This window comes from Thermobia domestica, chromosome 2 (assembly GCF_964235325.1).
Source record: "Thermobia domestica chromosome 2, izTheDome1.hap1.1, whole genome shotgun sequence".
Lineage (NCBI taxonomy): Eukaryota > Metazoa > Arthropoda > Insecta > Zygentoma > Lepismatidae > Thermobia > Thermobia domestica.
This window is the reverse complement of record NC_137455.1, coordinates 119,033,982-119,051,223: the sequence shown is the minus strand read 5'-3', so window position 1 is coordinate 119,051,223 and position 17,242 is coordinate 119,033,982. Positions and strand designations below refer to the sequence as shown.

General features: G+C 34.9%; 1 protein-coding gene across 1 annotated transcript in view; it reads left to right on the top strand.

Moving 5' to 3' along the window:
* Positions 1-17,242, top strand: part of LOC145675050 (N-acetylgalactosamine-6-sulfatase-like) — a 230,930-nt gene that overhangs the window by 121,655 nt on the left and 92,033 nt on the right. The window contains exon 3 of the mRNA XM_081745417.1: positions 8,959-9,033. Within this exon, the coding sequence (XP_081601543.1) occupies positions 8,959-9,033 (75 nt within the window). The remainder of the gene's footprint in view (positions 1-8,958; positions 9,034-17,242) is intronic.

Below are 17,242 nucleotides of genomic sequence, written 5' to 3'. Positions count from 1 at the left end.
GGGTTTATTTACCTTGCAATTTGTGGTCATAAAGAAATTATCATTAGAAGACATTATTGTAAAAATTAAGTTTTATTTTTCGTCCAAGGCAAGTCTTAGGGGAATATATACCTCATTCCCCAAATATTAAACAAGAAAATATAGGATGTTGATGTATCGGTGTCGATATATTTGCTATATCGAATGTCGATATATGTCAATATCAATATCGACATATCGCCATATCGCACAAGCCTAGATCTGAGAAATGATGCAATAATAATAATAATAGTAATAATAATAATAATATGAATATGAATATGCATATAAATATGAATATCAATATGTAGAGGAAATTTCAAACATTCATTAAGTCACTTTCAAAATTAAATACGAAACTTGGTGGTCAAATACAATAATCAATTTCCAGTAGAACTGTAGGTCTCCAAGACACATCTAGCATAATGTCAAATGTTTAACACATGCTTTATTTCCCCGTGGTTCGGTTGCAATTTTTTTTTCGGTACTGTGCAATGCACGTACTGATCTGAAATACATCCTAATATACCCAGTAGATAGTGTAGGTTATACCTTTCATTCCACACTAACTAATAATGCAAAGTGAACAAAAATAAAGAAAGGAAGTAAAAGAAACGAAAATGAAAGAAAAAGAAAATGAATTAGCTATTTTACTAGTAAATTTCTATCAGAAATACCCTATATTAAAAGTAAAAACAGTATCATAATGAAGAAAAGTTACAAATGTTTAAAAGGAAAATAGGATGTTCCTTATCGCATGTAAACCTAGCATGTTTCGAATTTCAAATGTGAACAAAACGCATTGAATTAGAGGATGGAAACAATTTATTGTCAAACTAATAGAAATAGAATCTTGTTGTGAAATAACCAAAGAGGGAGTATTTTCTTGTCATCTCCGAAGATTTATCTCTTCCGAACATCCAGTGTCCATTTCATCTCTTGCAGATATAACGCTGTAATTCCCACAGTTGCAGCTATTATTTTATGCGAAAGAAAATTATACTACCTGGTGGGGGAATTGAACCGAAGTCTTGCACGATAAAAACTACAGCACCGACTGCTTTACTCAAACTTTCCTTAACAAATTATATGGGGTTTCTTTCTGAGAACGATAACACTAAAAATGCTGGAGATCAATGAAGTCTTTCGCATGCCCTGGTAATTTCCTTCCCCTTTCCCAACCAGCATTCGTAAATCGTCTCTATCATGATAGAGGTGTTTGCTTCCACATTCTTAACTATTGCTTGTCTAGTGTGAGAAGTCGATTCTTCACGAAAACTTTGTTTAAAAAACAACTTCTTCGTGAACAGAATTTGAACCTAGGGTGGATACCTGTACTGTTTATAGGACAGCTACGTTACCCCTACACTATCACACCAAAAGAATCTAAGCCCCAAATATTACTAACTTCAGGTTTGGAACGAACTGGGTTCCTGTAAGGTTATTTATAACAAAATACACAACGAAATTAATTTATTCGAAGACTTAAAGACAAATTAGTGACCAATAATAAGCGAAATAAAATACAATGCAGGAAATATTAGAGAAATAACATATTATGCAGTAATTTCGCAGTGCAAGTTCAAAGGTAAGCAAATAATAATAATAATAATAATAATAATAATAATAATAATAATAATAATAATAATAATAATAAAAAGAAGAAGAAGAAGAAGAAGAAGAAGAATCGTAATAGACAAATATTTATCAAATATCTGAAGTATTTTGTTTTACTTTAGGATTTTTGGTGGCGATCATCGGCGATGACATAGGTTTCATTGTCTTCAGATATTTGAATACTCGGATGTTTCAATACTTGAACTATCAATTCTTTAGGAATAAAATAGTAATAATCATAAATTAATAATAATAATCATCATCTTGTAGAAGATTAAAAGTTACAAACTTATTATCGCTCACATCATACCATTAGAAGTAGAAACGTGACTTTTGGCAGGAACTTTTCGGTTTTGTTTAATGTTGCCAGCGGGAAGAGGAATTTCTCATCTCTTCATTATGATACAGTTTGTTTCTAGAACAAAACAAACAAAATCGAGACGAGAATTAACATTTTACTTTCAAGACGGGACAAAGCTAACTCAAATTACTGTCTCATTTTGGTGATGAGAATCGAGACGAGAAGAAAAGTTTCGTAAATATTTCTCGTCTTATCTCGATTTTCGAAATAGTGTATGTCCATTCGTTAAGTAACAATTGTAGACTGAAACTTGTAACAAAAGAAACACCGACTAAAGCTTCAACACACTGTATTTTAAACTATAATGTGTAAGGGTTTCGGATATCTAATATATCTTTCCTGAGACACTATAGAACATACATGAAGATACAGACATATGTATAGTCATTCTTATGAAAAAGGCCAAAAATTCTATTGGTTGAAACTTTCAGCCAATCCCGTAGATACCCGTGTTCACTTTCCAACCAAGCACGTTCCGTCATTTTTGGTCCTTATAAAGACCCTTTTCAATTTCATGTTGTCTTCACTATCCAAAATTCTCTCCCATAATTCATTAATAGGCAAACTCCCTGTCCAGTTCATCAGCTTATCTCTTCCCACTTTTTTTATCCAATCTGCTTCTTTCTACTTCCTTATTATCATTCTCTTCTCTATCTCCAATACTCCCGTCTTTTACGAATTAATTGCGTGATTATTCTCCTTAATATGTTTGTATATCGCGTTGGTATCTTTCTTCCTCCTCACATCATTTTATGTTGTTTTACCCTTTCATTCTCTTTCCTGTCTCTCTTACATATGACATATCGCAGTCACCACACCATACCCTGTAGATGACTCCTTTTTCCTCTTTATTAATCTTTTTGGTTCCTTTTCTATTTCTCTTCCTTATTGATCTCAATAAACTTTCTAAACTCCTTCTGTAAGTTCTGACCCCTAATTTTTTAGTAACTTCTTCAGTTTCTCCTTTTCTTCTCTCATACTTTCTTTACCACGTCATTTTCCACTCTCATGCTCTTTCTTCTTTCTCCCTCTCTTCCTCCTCCTGCGATCTTCTACCCTCTCTAACTCCTTTCTTCTGTAACCGTTCTTCTCTGTCTGCAAATTTTCTCTATGCTCTCCTTCCTTTCTTCCTCTTCGTTCTCCAGCATTTCTATTTTTCTCATCATATTGGTTATAAAATTTCTCTTCGCACTCCTATCCACGTCGTTCCTCTCCTTGTTTTATTATGGTCATGTCTACAATTTCTTCCAACTCCATATCCAAGATTATGCCTTTTTCTTTATCCTCCACACTATCCTTGAACTTCTTTAATTGTCTCCTAGTTCCTTTGCACAAGCGTAGGCAGTCATCCACATATCTACAAAACATGATTAAGTTCCTAGCTCCTTCTTCTCTTACCTTTTTCTCCCATTTGTTTATAACTATTTCCGCCAGTACTGGGCTCATCCTCCAACCTATTCTCAGTCCTTGTCTTATTTTTACCGCTTTCTTCTCTATTATAAATAATTGTTTTCCCATAGTACCTTCAAAGCCTTAACTACCTTCTCTTTTATCCATCCTTTGATACTAGTATTTCCCATCTCTTCCTCTATGACACTTATTATCGATTCTCTACTAAAGCTCGGGTACATAGCCTTAACATCAAGACTGAACATAAGTGTTCTGCCTCCAATAAGATCCACTCTCCTTAACACTTCCTTGGCCTCTTCTGTGTATTTCACGCTGCTCAATTTTTGTCCTTCTCTTATGCTTTCACAAATCTTCTGCAACTCCTTCGGTGAATGAGAAAAAAATGTCTGAGGCACCAGATTCCAGTTTAGGATTCGAATTACTCTTAAGACCACATTCTCCTTTGTGTCTTTGCGTGTTTGTAAGTCCTTTTAATCGAAATTTGAATTCCTTGAACTATAATATTTTATCACTAAAATTAGTGTGTTTCATCGTTAGTAAAATATTCGAATCGTAAAGTGTGCAATTTGCAACATACACAAGTGTTTTTGACTATTACTTAACAGAGCAGTGTTAGTGTAGAGGCTTGAGCATTTGTCTCGAAATTTAGTGTTAATGGGCTCGATTCCGACTGAGGTAATTAAAGAAATTTTTATCATTTACGATCTTGACACTTCTGATGAATAATAACATGAAAAATATTCAATTTCTCTCGGTATTACAAGTTAGAATTTGTTCACAGGGGAAATACTAACAATTTGACGTCACATGTCTACAATCTTGATTCGTATTGTCTGAGGACGTAATGTATTTAGCAAACAATTCATGAATATATACAATTCATCCTTAGTGCGAATGAGTCATAAATATGTCTGAAAGTTTTTGTTTCGTAGCAATTGTGGAAACCTTTCTAACTTCTTTCGCTATTGCTAGAAATAATAACAATACTTTCGTTCGCCATTTCCAACACGTTCCATATATCAATTAAACCAAAATTTTTAAATATGAACTATTCTTTCTTATATTTGTATTTATATTTTGTTAAAATGTGAAATAACACATACATAATCCAAAGTCTTTTACAAAAAGAAAGTGCGTTACTATGTATCGTGGTAAAAACAAATCCTACTTAGCTTCTGAAAAGCATCTGAAGTATTGATCTCATTATGTTCAACATTTGACACCATTTTCCCCTTCTTTCCCTTCCGGATGCTAATCGTACCAAAGTATCTCTTATAAGGCAATTCATCCTCGGATAGGGTCTGAACCAATTTATTTTCCTTTTTCCTATCAACTTCATAGGATGTAATATTGAGATCCGAAATCTTCAATAATAATAATAATAATAATAATAATAATAATAATAATAATAATAATAATAATAATAATAATAATAATAATAATAATAATATAGGAGAGAAATTCCGTATGAGAACAGATTGTATTAAAATCTGTAAAATCGTACCTATCCTTTGGCAAAAGTTATAAAATAGTCGGGATTGGAGAGAAGTATCCAGACCACCAGAACATATCTCCTGCGTACGTCTCTACACTAGCCAAATGTTAAACGAAAGGTTTCCAGGCAAATTTCAGTTAGAAAGTAAGGCTACTTATCTCGCGAGAACCCTAGGAAAAATTGTTTTTAAGTTTTACGTTCCATGATTATGCCGGCTAAGCAAAAGGAGACGTCAATGATGAGAATGAAATAAATAGTGGAATAAAAAACTGTGGGAGGAAATAGAACCCCGTTAAAACCTACGCACTTGGCGTTTGTTCAGCACATTGCCCACGGCGTGGGCTGGGTGGAACAATATGAACCATTAAATTCCCAAATGTCAGTAATAATAAATAATAATAATATTAAAATAACGGTATTACAATTTTTAAGTTGCCCTAAAATTAGGCAAAACTTACAGAAAAGTCGGGATTTCGAGCAGGAACGTCCGTATCACCAAGATACACGTTTGCAACTACCCAAATTTTAAACCAAAGCGTTCCACTAAAGTTCCATGTAGAAAGTATTCTACTGTACGTTTTAAGGAAAATAACTATAATAAAAATATCTGAATGTCACTGAACAGTAAGGCATATAACAAAATAACTTTTAGGATATACAAAGTTAATTATAAATACTTTGCTACAAAAATACCTACACAGACCATAATTCGATGAGCTCCGAAATATGAAGTAACAAAATAGAGTATAAGATTCAGTCTACAACCCTATTGCTACTTAAAGAATGGACATACACTATTTCGAGTATCAAGAGAAGACAAGAATTGTTTACGATACTTTTCGTCTCGTTTCGAATCTCATTTCCAAAGTGAGAGGATAATTTGAGTTAGCCTTGTCCCGTCTCGAATTTAAAATGTTAATTATCATCTAGATTTTGTTTGTTGAGAAATTAACCTTCTTGCTTTCAACATTAAAACAAATCGAAATATGCTTGCCAAACATCACGTTTCTGCTTATAACGGTATGACGTGAGCAATAAAAAGCTTCTTACTTTTATTCTTCTACGAGAAAATTATTTATATTATTATTATTATTGTTATTATTCCTGAAGATTTCAAATAATCAAATATTTGAAGATAATAAAACCTCTGTCATCGCCGATCAATCGCCGCAACAAATATTTCCCGACATGGATCCGATCGAAGACCTATGGATTACTGCCCAGGCGTCTTGACCACTGAATGACGATCACTAGGAGATAAGTCATTCGTCTTTACTGTGTTTATGTTAATTATCTTTGCATCCGCTTACAGTTATACATTAATTTTATTCGTTTCAAAACATCTTTCGTATTTATTTTATGATGCTATAGGTAGGTCTTTAATCTTTGGCAAAGTTTATATTAATAAGTTGAGTTGTTCTTAAGCCTTTGGTTCACAATTTAGTTTCTTTTCCACACCAAGCTACAGATATGACAGATTTAATTTTCATACTCTGCATTTGGTTCCCAAGTAGTCGTCATTACTTGGTCAAGGAGTTATGTCCTTCACGATACAACTAAATTCATTTCTTCAACGAATTGGGGATAAGTTAGTGCCCACTAATAAATGAATTAACATACAATCCAGGAAAAATTACAGAAATAATAGCATATTATGCAGTAATTTTGCACTGCAAGTTCAAAAGTACGCAAATATAATAATAATAATAATAATAATAATAATAATAATAATAATAATAATAATAATAATAATAATAATAATAATAATAATAATAATAATAATAATAATAAATGTTCATCTTAACAGTATATTTGCCATTATTATTATCATTATTATTATTATTATTATTATTATTATTATTATTATTATTATTATTATTATTATTCGCCCACTTTTGAGCTTGCACGGCGAAATTACTGCATATGTTATTATTTCTCTAATTTTTCTTGGATTGTATTTTATTTCGCTTATTATTGGTCACTAATTTGTCTCTAGGTAGTCGAATAAATTAATTTTGTTGTACATTTTGGTATAAATAATCTTATAGGAAGTTAGTAATATTTCGGATTTCGCTTCTTGTGACGTAATAGTGTAGGGGTAACGTAGCGGATTTACAAGCACTACAGTTACCCAACCTATGTTTAAATCTTGTTCACGCCGAAGTTGTTTTCTTTTTTTTTTTTTTAAAAAAGGCATCATGAAGAATAGATTTCTCATACTAGACGAGCAATCCTTAATAATGTGGAAGCAAACACCTGTATCATGATAGACACGATTTACGAATGTTGCTTGGGAAAGGGGAAGGAAATTACTAGGACATTCGAAACACTTCATTGATCTGCTGCACTTTTCGTGTTTCGTTCTCAGAAATAAACTTCATATCATTTGTTAAGGAAAGTTTGGGTAAAGCAGTCGGTGCTGTAGTGGTTATCTCGGTAGTGATAGGAAATCTCGGTTCGATTCCCCACCAGGTAGTATCGTTTTTTTCGTTTAAAATAATGGCTGCAACTGTGCGAATTACATTATATCCGCAATAGATGAAATGGACACTGGATGTTCGGAAGAGATAAATCTTCGGAGATGACAAGAAAATACCCCCTCTTTGGTTATTTCAAAACAAGATTTTCTGTCTATTAGTTTGACACAAAATTTGTTTCTATCCTCAAATTCAATGCGTTTTGTTATATTTGAAATTTCAAACATGCAAGGTCTACATGCAAAGACGTATATCTACCCCCTTCCTCCCAATTTTGCATCAAAATGGCGCCCCCTACATACTCTTAACTAGCTGCCTCGGGGCAAATGCCCGAATTGACCCTTCCCCTAGATCCGGCCCTGTTGACAGGAACACCCTTACGTGTAACGACGCGTGACTTTTGTCTTCGACATGACATCTTCTCAGTAGGCTTCACGGATGGATCATGGCAAGAGTCTCAGCACTGGATTTTTCAGCTTTGCAATAAACTTGATCCCATATCGCTATCCAATCGTACGCTACATCTTGATTTTTGACGACATCATAAAACAATTGCTCACTTCTGGTGCCATCCATGCTCTGCAGAAGTTTAGAGACGACTGAGCGGTTTCATATCGTATACTTGACTCTCCACCAATAATTCTACTCATGGAGACCACCCTCCAGCCGTTTAATTTGGCTAGAATAAATCAGTCCTGATTCTGGAGACTTTGTACACCAACCATTCCACATAGGTACCCTAAGCAAATTGACAACTGGGAATAATATAATGTTCAAATACACATTTACTAGTTGTCTCTTATGTGAGGAATAATGTTAGGTGAGTACACAAGCTATACTAACAAACTACCCAAAAACGAATAATAAATAATTATATATACTGCTCGTTTTTAATTAAAAAAATCATAATACAAAAACTACTAGAACACTCTACCATGTAAAGACGTGAGTTACGCAGATAGCCATAGGTATTCGGTAGGTGATAGTCGTGATACAAAAATTGGACCAAGAAATATGACGAGTGGGAATGAATATGTTTTATTCAGTAGGGTTATGAAATGAAAACGGAATGAGGAACAATGTGTGTGGATCAAAATTGAACTGACACGTGGTCGGAGTGTACAGGATTGTTTTCAGGATTGCGTGAAGTATAACTGCCATATCACTTAGTGGCGATTGGGTGAAAGTAGTGTTTCGAAGAGATAAGAATGCTGTTCAGTATAGGTATGTTCAGGATGTGCATGACTGAAGCAAGAACAGAATTCAGCTCTTCCGTCGATGGGCTACTGGAAATGATTATTTCTGAGAAATGCTACAAGTGGCAAATGATTATTTTCTCATAGTATAATGTCCAAGGAGGTTAAAAGTATGTAACCTCTTTGTGTGTGCCACTGTTTCTGCCCATGACAAAATAAGCTCATTTTTCTTACGTAAAGGTGAATAGTTGTTTCTATGTATTCACAAGAGCTCTTATTGTTTTACGTACTTGTTGTTAAAGAGATTGTTGAATATAGAATGCAGTAAAGTGCAAACCAAATTAAAAAAAAACTAAATAATTTAATATTATCAATCTTTTACAGCAAGAGCATCACTTTATACGGGACGGCTTCCCATAAGAAATGGTTTCTACACGGATAATATACATGGAAGAAATGGTAAGAACTTCAGTCTTAATATGATCAAGGTGAGAAGATCCTACGATCAGAACCTGCTATAAATTTTAAACTAATGTATATACTTTAAAAATAATTATTTTTAGTTCTTGCAATAAAGTTTTTTTTCTTTTTTTAATGTTAAAGAAAGGGAACAACTTCTAATTAGATTATAGTTTATCTGAGCCAGTGCAAGGATTAAATCGTGCCTGGCTACCATATGAAAATTATTTAATGCCGGACATTTTAAAAAATGCGTGAGTTTTAATTAAAAGCTGGACTTTCCTGTTTTAGAAAGAGCTTACCTTTAATCGTGTCGAAATGTTACAGGACTATACTCGCCGCGACCTTATCCTGATAGCCGAGATATACGCAATTTCAAATCGGGCCACTCCGCGCACGTTACATAATTCTTCACGTTACACACGAAAAACATTACTTAGGAGATCAATTCAAAGAGCTAATTGAGTGTAAGTACACAGTATAAAAATATCAATACAGAAACAGAGCGCCTCCGTGGCTAAGCGGTTAGCGTACGCGCCCTTGGTGCGGGAGACCCGGGTTCAATTCTCGGCGGGAGCTCATGTGGTTCGGATTCCACGTTAATCAGTAGGTCCACGCAGTGGCGGCGGTTGGACGTTGAAAGTGGGGGGGCAAGACATGATGTGAACAATTGTACCTAAGTGTATCAATGTTAGATTTCCTGGTTGTTTCTAACACTGTTTGATGAAAGGTTGTATAACTTATAGGATACTACATTTTTCACTTAAAATACCGTATATCGTATTTCTATTTTATTAAGTAAATACATAAAAGCAATACAGGTAGGTACTAGTCCTATATACTCTAAAACAACGAAAGTGTAAGAAGAGATTTGAGTTCTTGCTCATGAACATCTTAAAATTCTGTCTGGAAAATTGTGTGATCAGATTGTTTAATAAATTTGCAAAACAAATAAATAGAAGGGATAATATTAATCATAGTAGTGAATAATGACGCTTGTTTTGCAGATGTTATATTGAAACTGGGAATTAATGAACAACTTATACTTTTAATTTCACAGTGCCATTAAATGAATGTTTTTACTCTTAGAAAATGAAATACAATAAGTACTGCAAACATATGCTATGACATATAAAGAAATATGCAATTGCAATATTAATGGCTTTGAATTGCAATTAAAACGCAATTCCTATAGCTTTCTTAACTCCACGGGAAGACAAATAACCAACACGTACTCACGCGACGGCAAACATCATATGGCACCATTTTTTCTATGAAACAGTAATACATACAAAACCTTTATCAGGGTGTCCACATTCTGGAAAATAAGTGAAACTCAGGGAAAGGTCAGGGAACTAAAAATGTATCAGGTGAAGTGAGGGAAATGGCAGATTGGTTAGGGAAAGTCAGGGAAAAATCGATTTAGGTCCATTGTTCAATTACTGAATTTATGAAATAGGCTTGATTTCTTCACTGTTACTGGATGCAAAATGTAATGTTCTCAATGATGATATTGAGGGAGTCAGTGTTCTCTGATATAGTTGTTGAAACTAATTTTTTGCGAGAAACACTTCTAACTACATCCTGGTATATTTGCTCAAAAGGGTAGACGCTGTTCTAGAAGAATTGCATGGTGCCAAGAGGATATATGGATAAGTGGCTGAGAACGCGAGGAAAATATTATCTCCAGCTCACAGTGAAAGCTCAGACTGAAGAGTTTAAGGAACACTCGAATAAATTCATAGCCAATGACAGAGATGGTATTGATCTTGATGAGGGTTTTTTTTTTACTTAGTCTTGGGAAATATGAAGAACTTCGTTGACTTATGGTCAGTTATGATTTTGTGTTTTATCTTCTTTCACGGAAACGCATTTTTTGAAAGTGGTTTCACAATAAATAAAATTCTCATTGTTGACAACTTACAAGAAGAGTCTCTGGTGGCTCAACCGATCATATATGATTCTTTGATGAGAATAAGTGGATCATCAGGATTAATAATTACAAGATGTATGATAAATTCAGTGAGAAGTTCAAAGAGACAATATCAGGTGTATTTGGAAAAGAAAAGAGAAATAAATGCTGGAAACGAGAAGATGAGAGAGAAACGGAAGATTTAGCAACAACTAAAGGAGCTGGAGGAAGAAGAGAAGAAAATTAAACTGCGGAGACAACAAGAAGGATATTCAGATCAATGAGAAGAAAACTATGCGAGAAAGGATGAGAAAAAATTCTAAATGGGTTGCATTTAACAACTGCACCAGCAAAAGTATGTGTTACATAGTGTGTATGTGTGTGTTTTTTAAATAATCAGTAAAATCATGTATGAACTGTTTATTACTATAGGCAATATTATAATGCTGTGTAATTGGTACTATAATGTGTATTTTTTTCATATCTTAAGTACTTTGTATACTGCACACTTTCGTTTGTAACTTTACATTTTGTGTAATATTTAAATATGTAGGCCTAATCAATATCGGTCTAATGCACATGTTCGTAAATTTACATTCCTTTGGAAAGAAAATTGAAAAAAGAAAGAAACAGAAGCAGAAGAGAACAAGGCCAATTATTATGGGGAGTGCAGAGGCTAGGGTTTCTTTCTTTTTTCTATATTTTAAAGTTATTCAGGGGTCAGAGAAATCTGGAATTTTCGTCATGGAAAGTAAGGGAAAAGTCAGAGATTTTTTCTCTAAATTGTGTGGACACCCTGTTTACATTTCCAAATGAAACTATATAAATTAGGGCCTCACTTCAAAAAGTGGGGGGGAAACTGCCCCCTCTTGCCCCCCTAATCGCCGCCCATGGGTCCAAGTCTCACATAGCCTCGCTGCTGAAAGGGACGCTAAACTGACATTCAACTCAACTCAATACAGGAACAATATTTAAAATAAAATGTACTAGATTTATTAGTAACTGGTTATGAAAATGACGTCACTATTCAGAATCGGAAAGAGAGAAGGAAAGGAACGAGTGAAAAACCGGCAGCTAAGTTGCGAGTCTCTTGCAAGTATTGCAAGATTATAAACTTGAAAAATCTTATATCAAAAACAGAAGACCAGTAAAATTAGTTGATTGATCAATGTTGGAAATCGTCCACAGTGGATAGAAAATGGCTTAATATTTTTATAAATAAATTAAATAGGTAGCTACCCCGTAAGAAACTTCTTTGGCTGCTGGTAAATGAACGAAAGGAACAACGGAACTCACGTGTAACTTCTGCAATTTTTGTGCAGATGGTAACACTACTCAGCCAACTATCGTCTGCGCGCGTGCGTTCCCACGTCATGGAGAGCGTTGAGCGCGAAATTGAAAATATGAATGAATTCGAATTATTACCTTCTTTGTATTATCGCAACACGAGAAACAAAACCTCTTCAAATTCAAGCAAAGCAAACGCCATCAATGTGTACGCTCGACTAAGAGAAAAATATGCAGACAAAAATATGTTGAGGAAATTGTTAATTGTTGAAATTGAAGAAATTATTGTATGGGAGGGTGGCTGCTAGTGAGTTTCAGTTCATGACAGCGGTGCCAATATGTGTGTAATTGCACAAAATGTGTGCAATTCTGGTCTGTTTGTGCATTTTGTGTGTAATGCCAATCTGTGGGCATTTTGTGTGTAATTTGGCACAATTAAAAATTTTGATCATTCATGATTTTTACGAAGTTCCTTTCATTCAAATATTCATTATTTCCACCATTTTTTTTTCTGAAAATCGCCTAAAAACTACGAGCTCCAACGCCTGACTCCAGGCCAGCGCAACAAAACCACAGATAAAATAACAAGTTATTTGTCATTATTGTTAACCTCTTGTTATTTTCTCTACAGTCTGATAAAACCTATTTTGCTTCCTTGGTACCTCACTTCTTGTTTTTCAGAGGCAGATGTCATGACATTCCTAAGTAAAGACGCTTTGTTCAAGCAAGCAATGTGAATGAATGTTGACCCTCGATGTTTGCCAAAACATGAGGCGGAGGTATGCTAAGAAGTCTTGTCTTCTCACCACTCGTGAAGAAAATGCCATTTTGCAAACAGATGAACGACATAGTGGCCGATGTCCAATAAAAAAACATTAAGTACGATAAAAGTAATGGCGCAGACTTTCCAAGATTTATGTGGGTGCATATCAATGGCGGGTCATATTAGCCTATATGTTTTCAGGGAAGTCTCGATGTTTGATTGATTTACTTTTAGTTAAAATATTTTATGAACATTGTCATAAAGGCCTGTATTGTGAGAAAGTAAAATATATCGGTACTATAAGGATAAATTGGGGCTGCCCTAGCTCAGTCGGTAACACGACTGATTTAAACGCAAGAGAAACTGGTTCAAAGCTAAAAAATCTTGTGGGTGCGCCGCACCCATAAGATTATTTATGTGGGTGTCGGAGCCCTGGAGCACCCATGTAGTCGGCGCGCATGGTTGAAAGTAAAATGAAAGTGACAATGGGCGGGAAGGTGACGGTTTTACAATAATAATAATAATAATAATAATAATAATAATAATAATTATTATTATTATTATTATTATTATTATTATTATTATTATTATTATTATTATTATTATTATTATAGTAAATCAAACGCTGAATCCTTGAATAATGGCTGGTCAATGTACACTCATGTTCAAAATGATTGTCGCATATCTATAACGGTCGTGTTGTGCGAATATAATTGGATAATAAACTCGCAAGGCACTTCTAGTACTGTTACTATGTGTATAATCGGGACATGTATATTTGTGCTAAATTTCATAGAAAAAATATAAATACGAAAATTAGAATAGTACATCAAAATGTTGCTAAATGGACAAGAAAAGTTTTTTTCGTTATATTGTTCTTATTTACAGATCTTTTGACATGAAATTTACCACATACCTGTCTGCCGATTAGACACATAGTAAGAGTATTAAATTTACCCTGCGATATCATTATCCAAATATATTTGCTCAACAAGCCTGTTATAGATATGCGACAATCATTTTGGAAATGAGTGTACATATAGATATGTACGTCATTAGACATAATATACATGTAGATAGGTAGTTATGTATTGTGTAATGCTGTGTGCACTGTCTTACAGCTTGTGTGTAAAATTGTGCAATTTGGACGGAAGGTGTGTGTAATTTTGCTTGTCGTGTCTGGCAACACTGGTTCATGATTGATCTTTTTCAAGTAGACATATGAAGATAACTTCAGTTCTTATCCTCTCTTAATCTTACCAATCTTACTTTAATCTATCGAAATGAATAAACATAATAGTGTTCATACTCTCGGGTTTTTAATTATGAGGATTTCAAATAAATCACGTGCGAATTTCTAATACATATATTCCTGTTGTCGTGTCTTCATGAATTATTAAAAACAAATGGGCGAAGAAACATTATTTTCGTTTGCGGAAGGAAATGGACGAGAAATCACCGCTGTGCGCTGTATCAGCTGAGACCAGTGCAGCGCCAGTCGAAACAACTACTAAACCAAGAAGACAGTGCAAACCAAAACACACACATATAAATAACACAAGGGCTTTCTTCTGAAAAGGTTCGCGTGCCAACAGGTAGTAATGCGCTTGTGATCCGGCTCTCAAGGTAACATTGCGTTTAGTATAGAATGACTTTATTAATAAGTGATTTCTTTTAATTTTCCAGTGGGCATTTATTACTAATGTCCGGATTTGTATGTAATTACATATGTTTTCCTTAATATGTAGGTTCGTCAAATCCTTAAATGTTTGTGATTCACACTTGTGGGGAGCTTCAACTCAAGTTTCATATTACATATTTTTACATATTTTGACCAATATTACATATTTGTATGGTTTCTACATTTTTTTTAACATAAAACTGTCTTCAAAATTTTGCGTTTACTGAAATTTTAATTCAAAATAAAAATAATAAATTCTCCAACTGTGCAAGGCTTACATCTAGATTCAATTTTGTCATGTCTATCTTTTCGTTTCTTTACCGAAAGAGAAATCTCTCTTTTTTTTTATTTGTCTGTCAGGAAGACAGATAACGTGCCTGACAGGCAACTGGCCAGGAAATTCCTAAAATGAAATCTATTTGATTGTTATCGGAGGTCGGACGGGAAAGAAGATAAAAGCAAATCCTGCAATTCAAGTTAAAACTATGCTAATGTGCTTCCAGGAATTTACTGCAAGAGTTCGTTCCAAGAAGCTGGCGACAATGGCAATATCATAGCAGGTAACCTAAGCTTTCAAAGAACTTCGCTTGTTCAACTGAATGACAGGAGGACAGTACTCTAGTATTGCAGTTGAAAAACGCACGTGTTCTGTATTGACCGTCGAAGTTAGAAATGCTTCCGTTTGCCTCAACTTTATCCGCGAAATTGCGGTTGTGAGTAACTATCGATGATGCGTTTACTACGGACGGTAAAGTGGTGTTGTGCCAAGTGTGTGATAAAAAATATGGATGTTCAATGAAATCTCAGTTAGAACAACATGTACGAAGTACACTCAATGCAAGAAATAATTTACGAACTGCAAAAAAACAAGTACTCTTCACACAAAGCGTCGAATTCCTGACGAATCCACTCTTCGACAGTGTTATCTCGAAATTTGTTATAGGCAAGCTATAGATACCATTAGGACGGAAATAGGTAGTTCATATATTTGGATTTCTGTGGACGAAACAACATACGTTTTGCGACATTATGTAGCAAATTTAGTGATCGGAAAGTTAAGTGATCTTATTGCGAGTAAATTGCTGAAACCCACGCATCATTCCAAGATTGCTCGCTTTGTAAATGATGGTCTTAAAGTGTTGTGGTCGGAAGGAGTTCAGGAAGAAAAAGTCCTTGTTCTCTATACAGACAGTGCAGCGTACATGTTAAAAGCGGCTAGAGCACTTACAGTTTTTTTACCCTCACTTAATTCATTTCACCTGTATGGCCCATGCTCTTCAGCGTGTTACTGAAGAGGTGAGAGACAACTTTTCCGAAGTAAACAAACTAGTTTATTCCACGAAAAATGTTTGTTAAGGCGCCACAACGTGTTCAAGTTTACAGAGATCAACTGCCAGACGTTCCACTTCCTCCGGAGCCTGTGCTAACGCGAAGGGACACTTGGGTACAGGCAGTACATTTCTACAATGAACATTTTCAAAATATTAAGCCTGTTGTAAAATATCGGATCGATCGGATAAAATATTTTTATATGCAGAAAATGATCTCTCCACATCACATGAGGTAACAGGAGCGTATTTCAACAGGGGGATGTAGTTCGGGGAAATATCTTCTGGGGGAGTTCTTGTTTCAGCACTGAGAATCTCACACACTGCCAATAGGCTATCGTAACCCGGGTTTCTTTCCAGCATTGCATTTAGTTTCTTTCGAACTTTTTCTCCTACATCTCCACACACACCTTGCAGCAGTCTCTTTGCATGCTTTACGATTTCCATGGATTCCGGAAGAGGCCGCCCAACGGTCTCTGGCTTTTTAATGGTTGTAGGTAGCCAACCAAAATTGCTGTCTATGTATGCAATATCACACGCTACTTTTGAGTCATTAAACAGTTTCTCAGCAATGCTAACTGACACAGCAGACTCCGATGGAAATGAATGAACAACAGGCTTAATATTTTGAAAATGTTCATTGTAGAAACGTACTGCCTGTATCCAAGTGCCCCATCGCGATAGCACAGGCTCCGGAGGAAGTGGAACGTCTAGCAGTTGATCTCTGTAAACTTGAACACGTTGTGGCGCCTTAACAAACATTTTTCGTGGAATAAACTAGTTTGTTTACTTCGGAAAAGTTGTCTCTCACCTCTTCAGCAACACACTGAAGAGCATGGGCCATACAGGTGAAATGAATTAAGTGAGGGTAAAAAACTGTAAATGCTCTAGCCGCTTTTAACATGTACGCTGCACTGTCTGTATAGAGAACAAGGACTTTTTCTTCCTGAACTCCTTCCGACCACAACACTTTAAGACCATCATTTACAAAGCGAGCAATCGTGGAATGATGCGTGGGTTTCAGCAATTTACTCGCAATAAGATCACTTAACTTTCCGATCACTAAATTTGCTACATAATGTCGCAAAACGTATGTTGTTTCGTCCACAGAAATCCAAATATATGAACTACCTATTTCCGTCCTAATGGTATCTATAGCTTGCCTATAACAAATTTCGAGATAACACTGTCGAAGAGTGGATTCGTCAGGAATTCGACGCCCGCACTACTTCTCCATA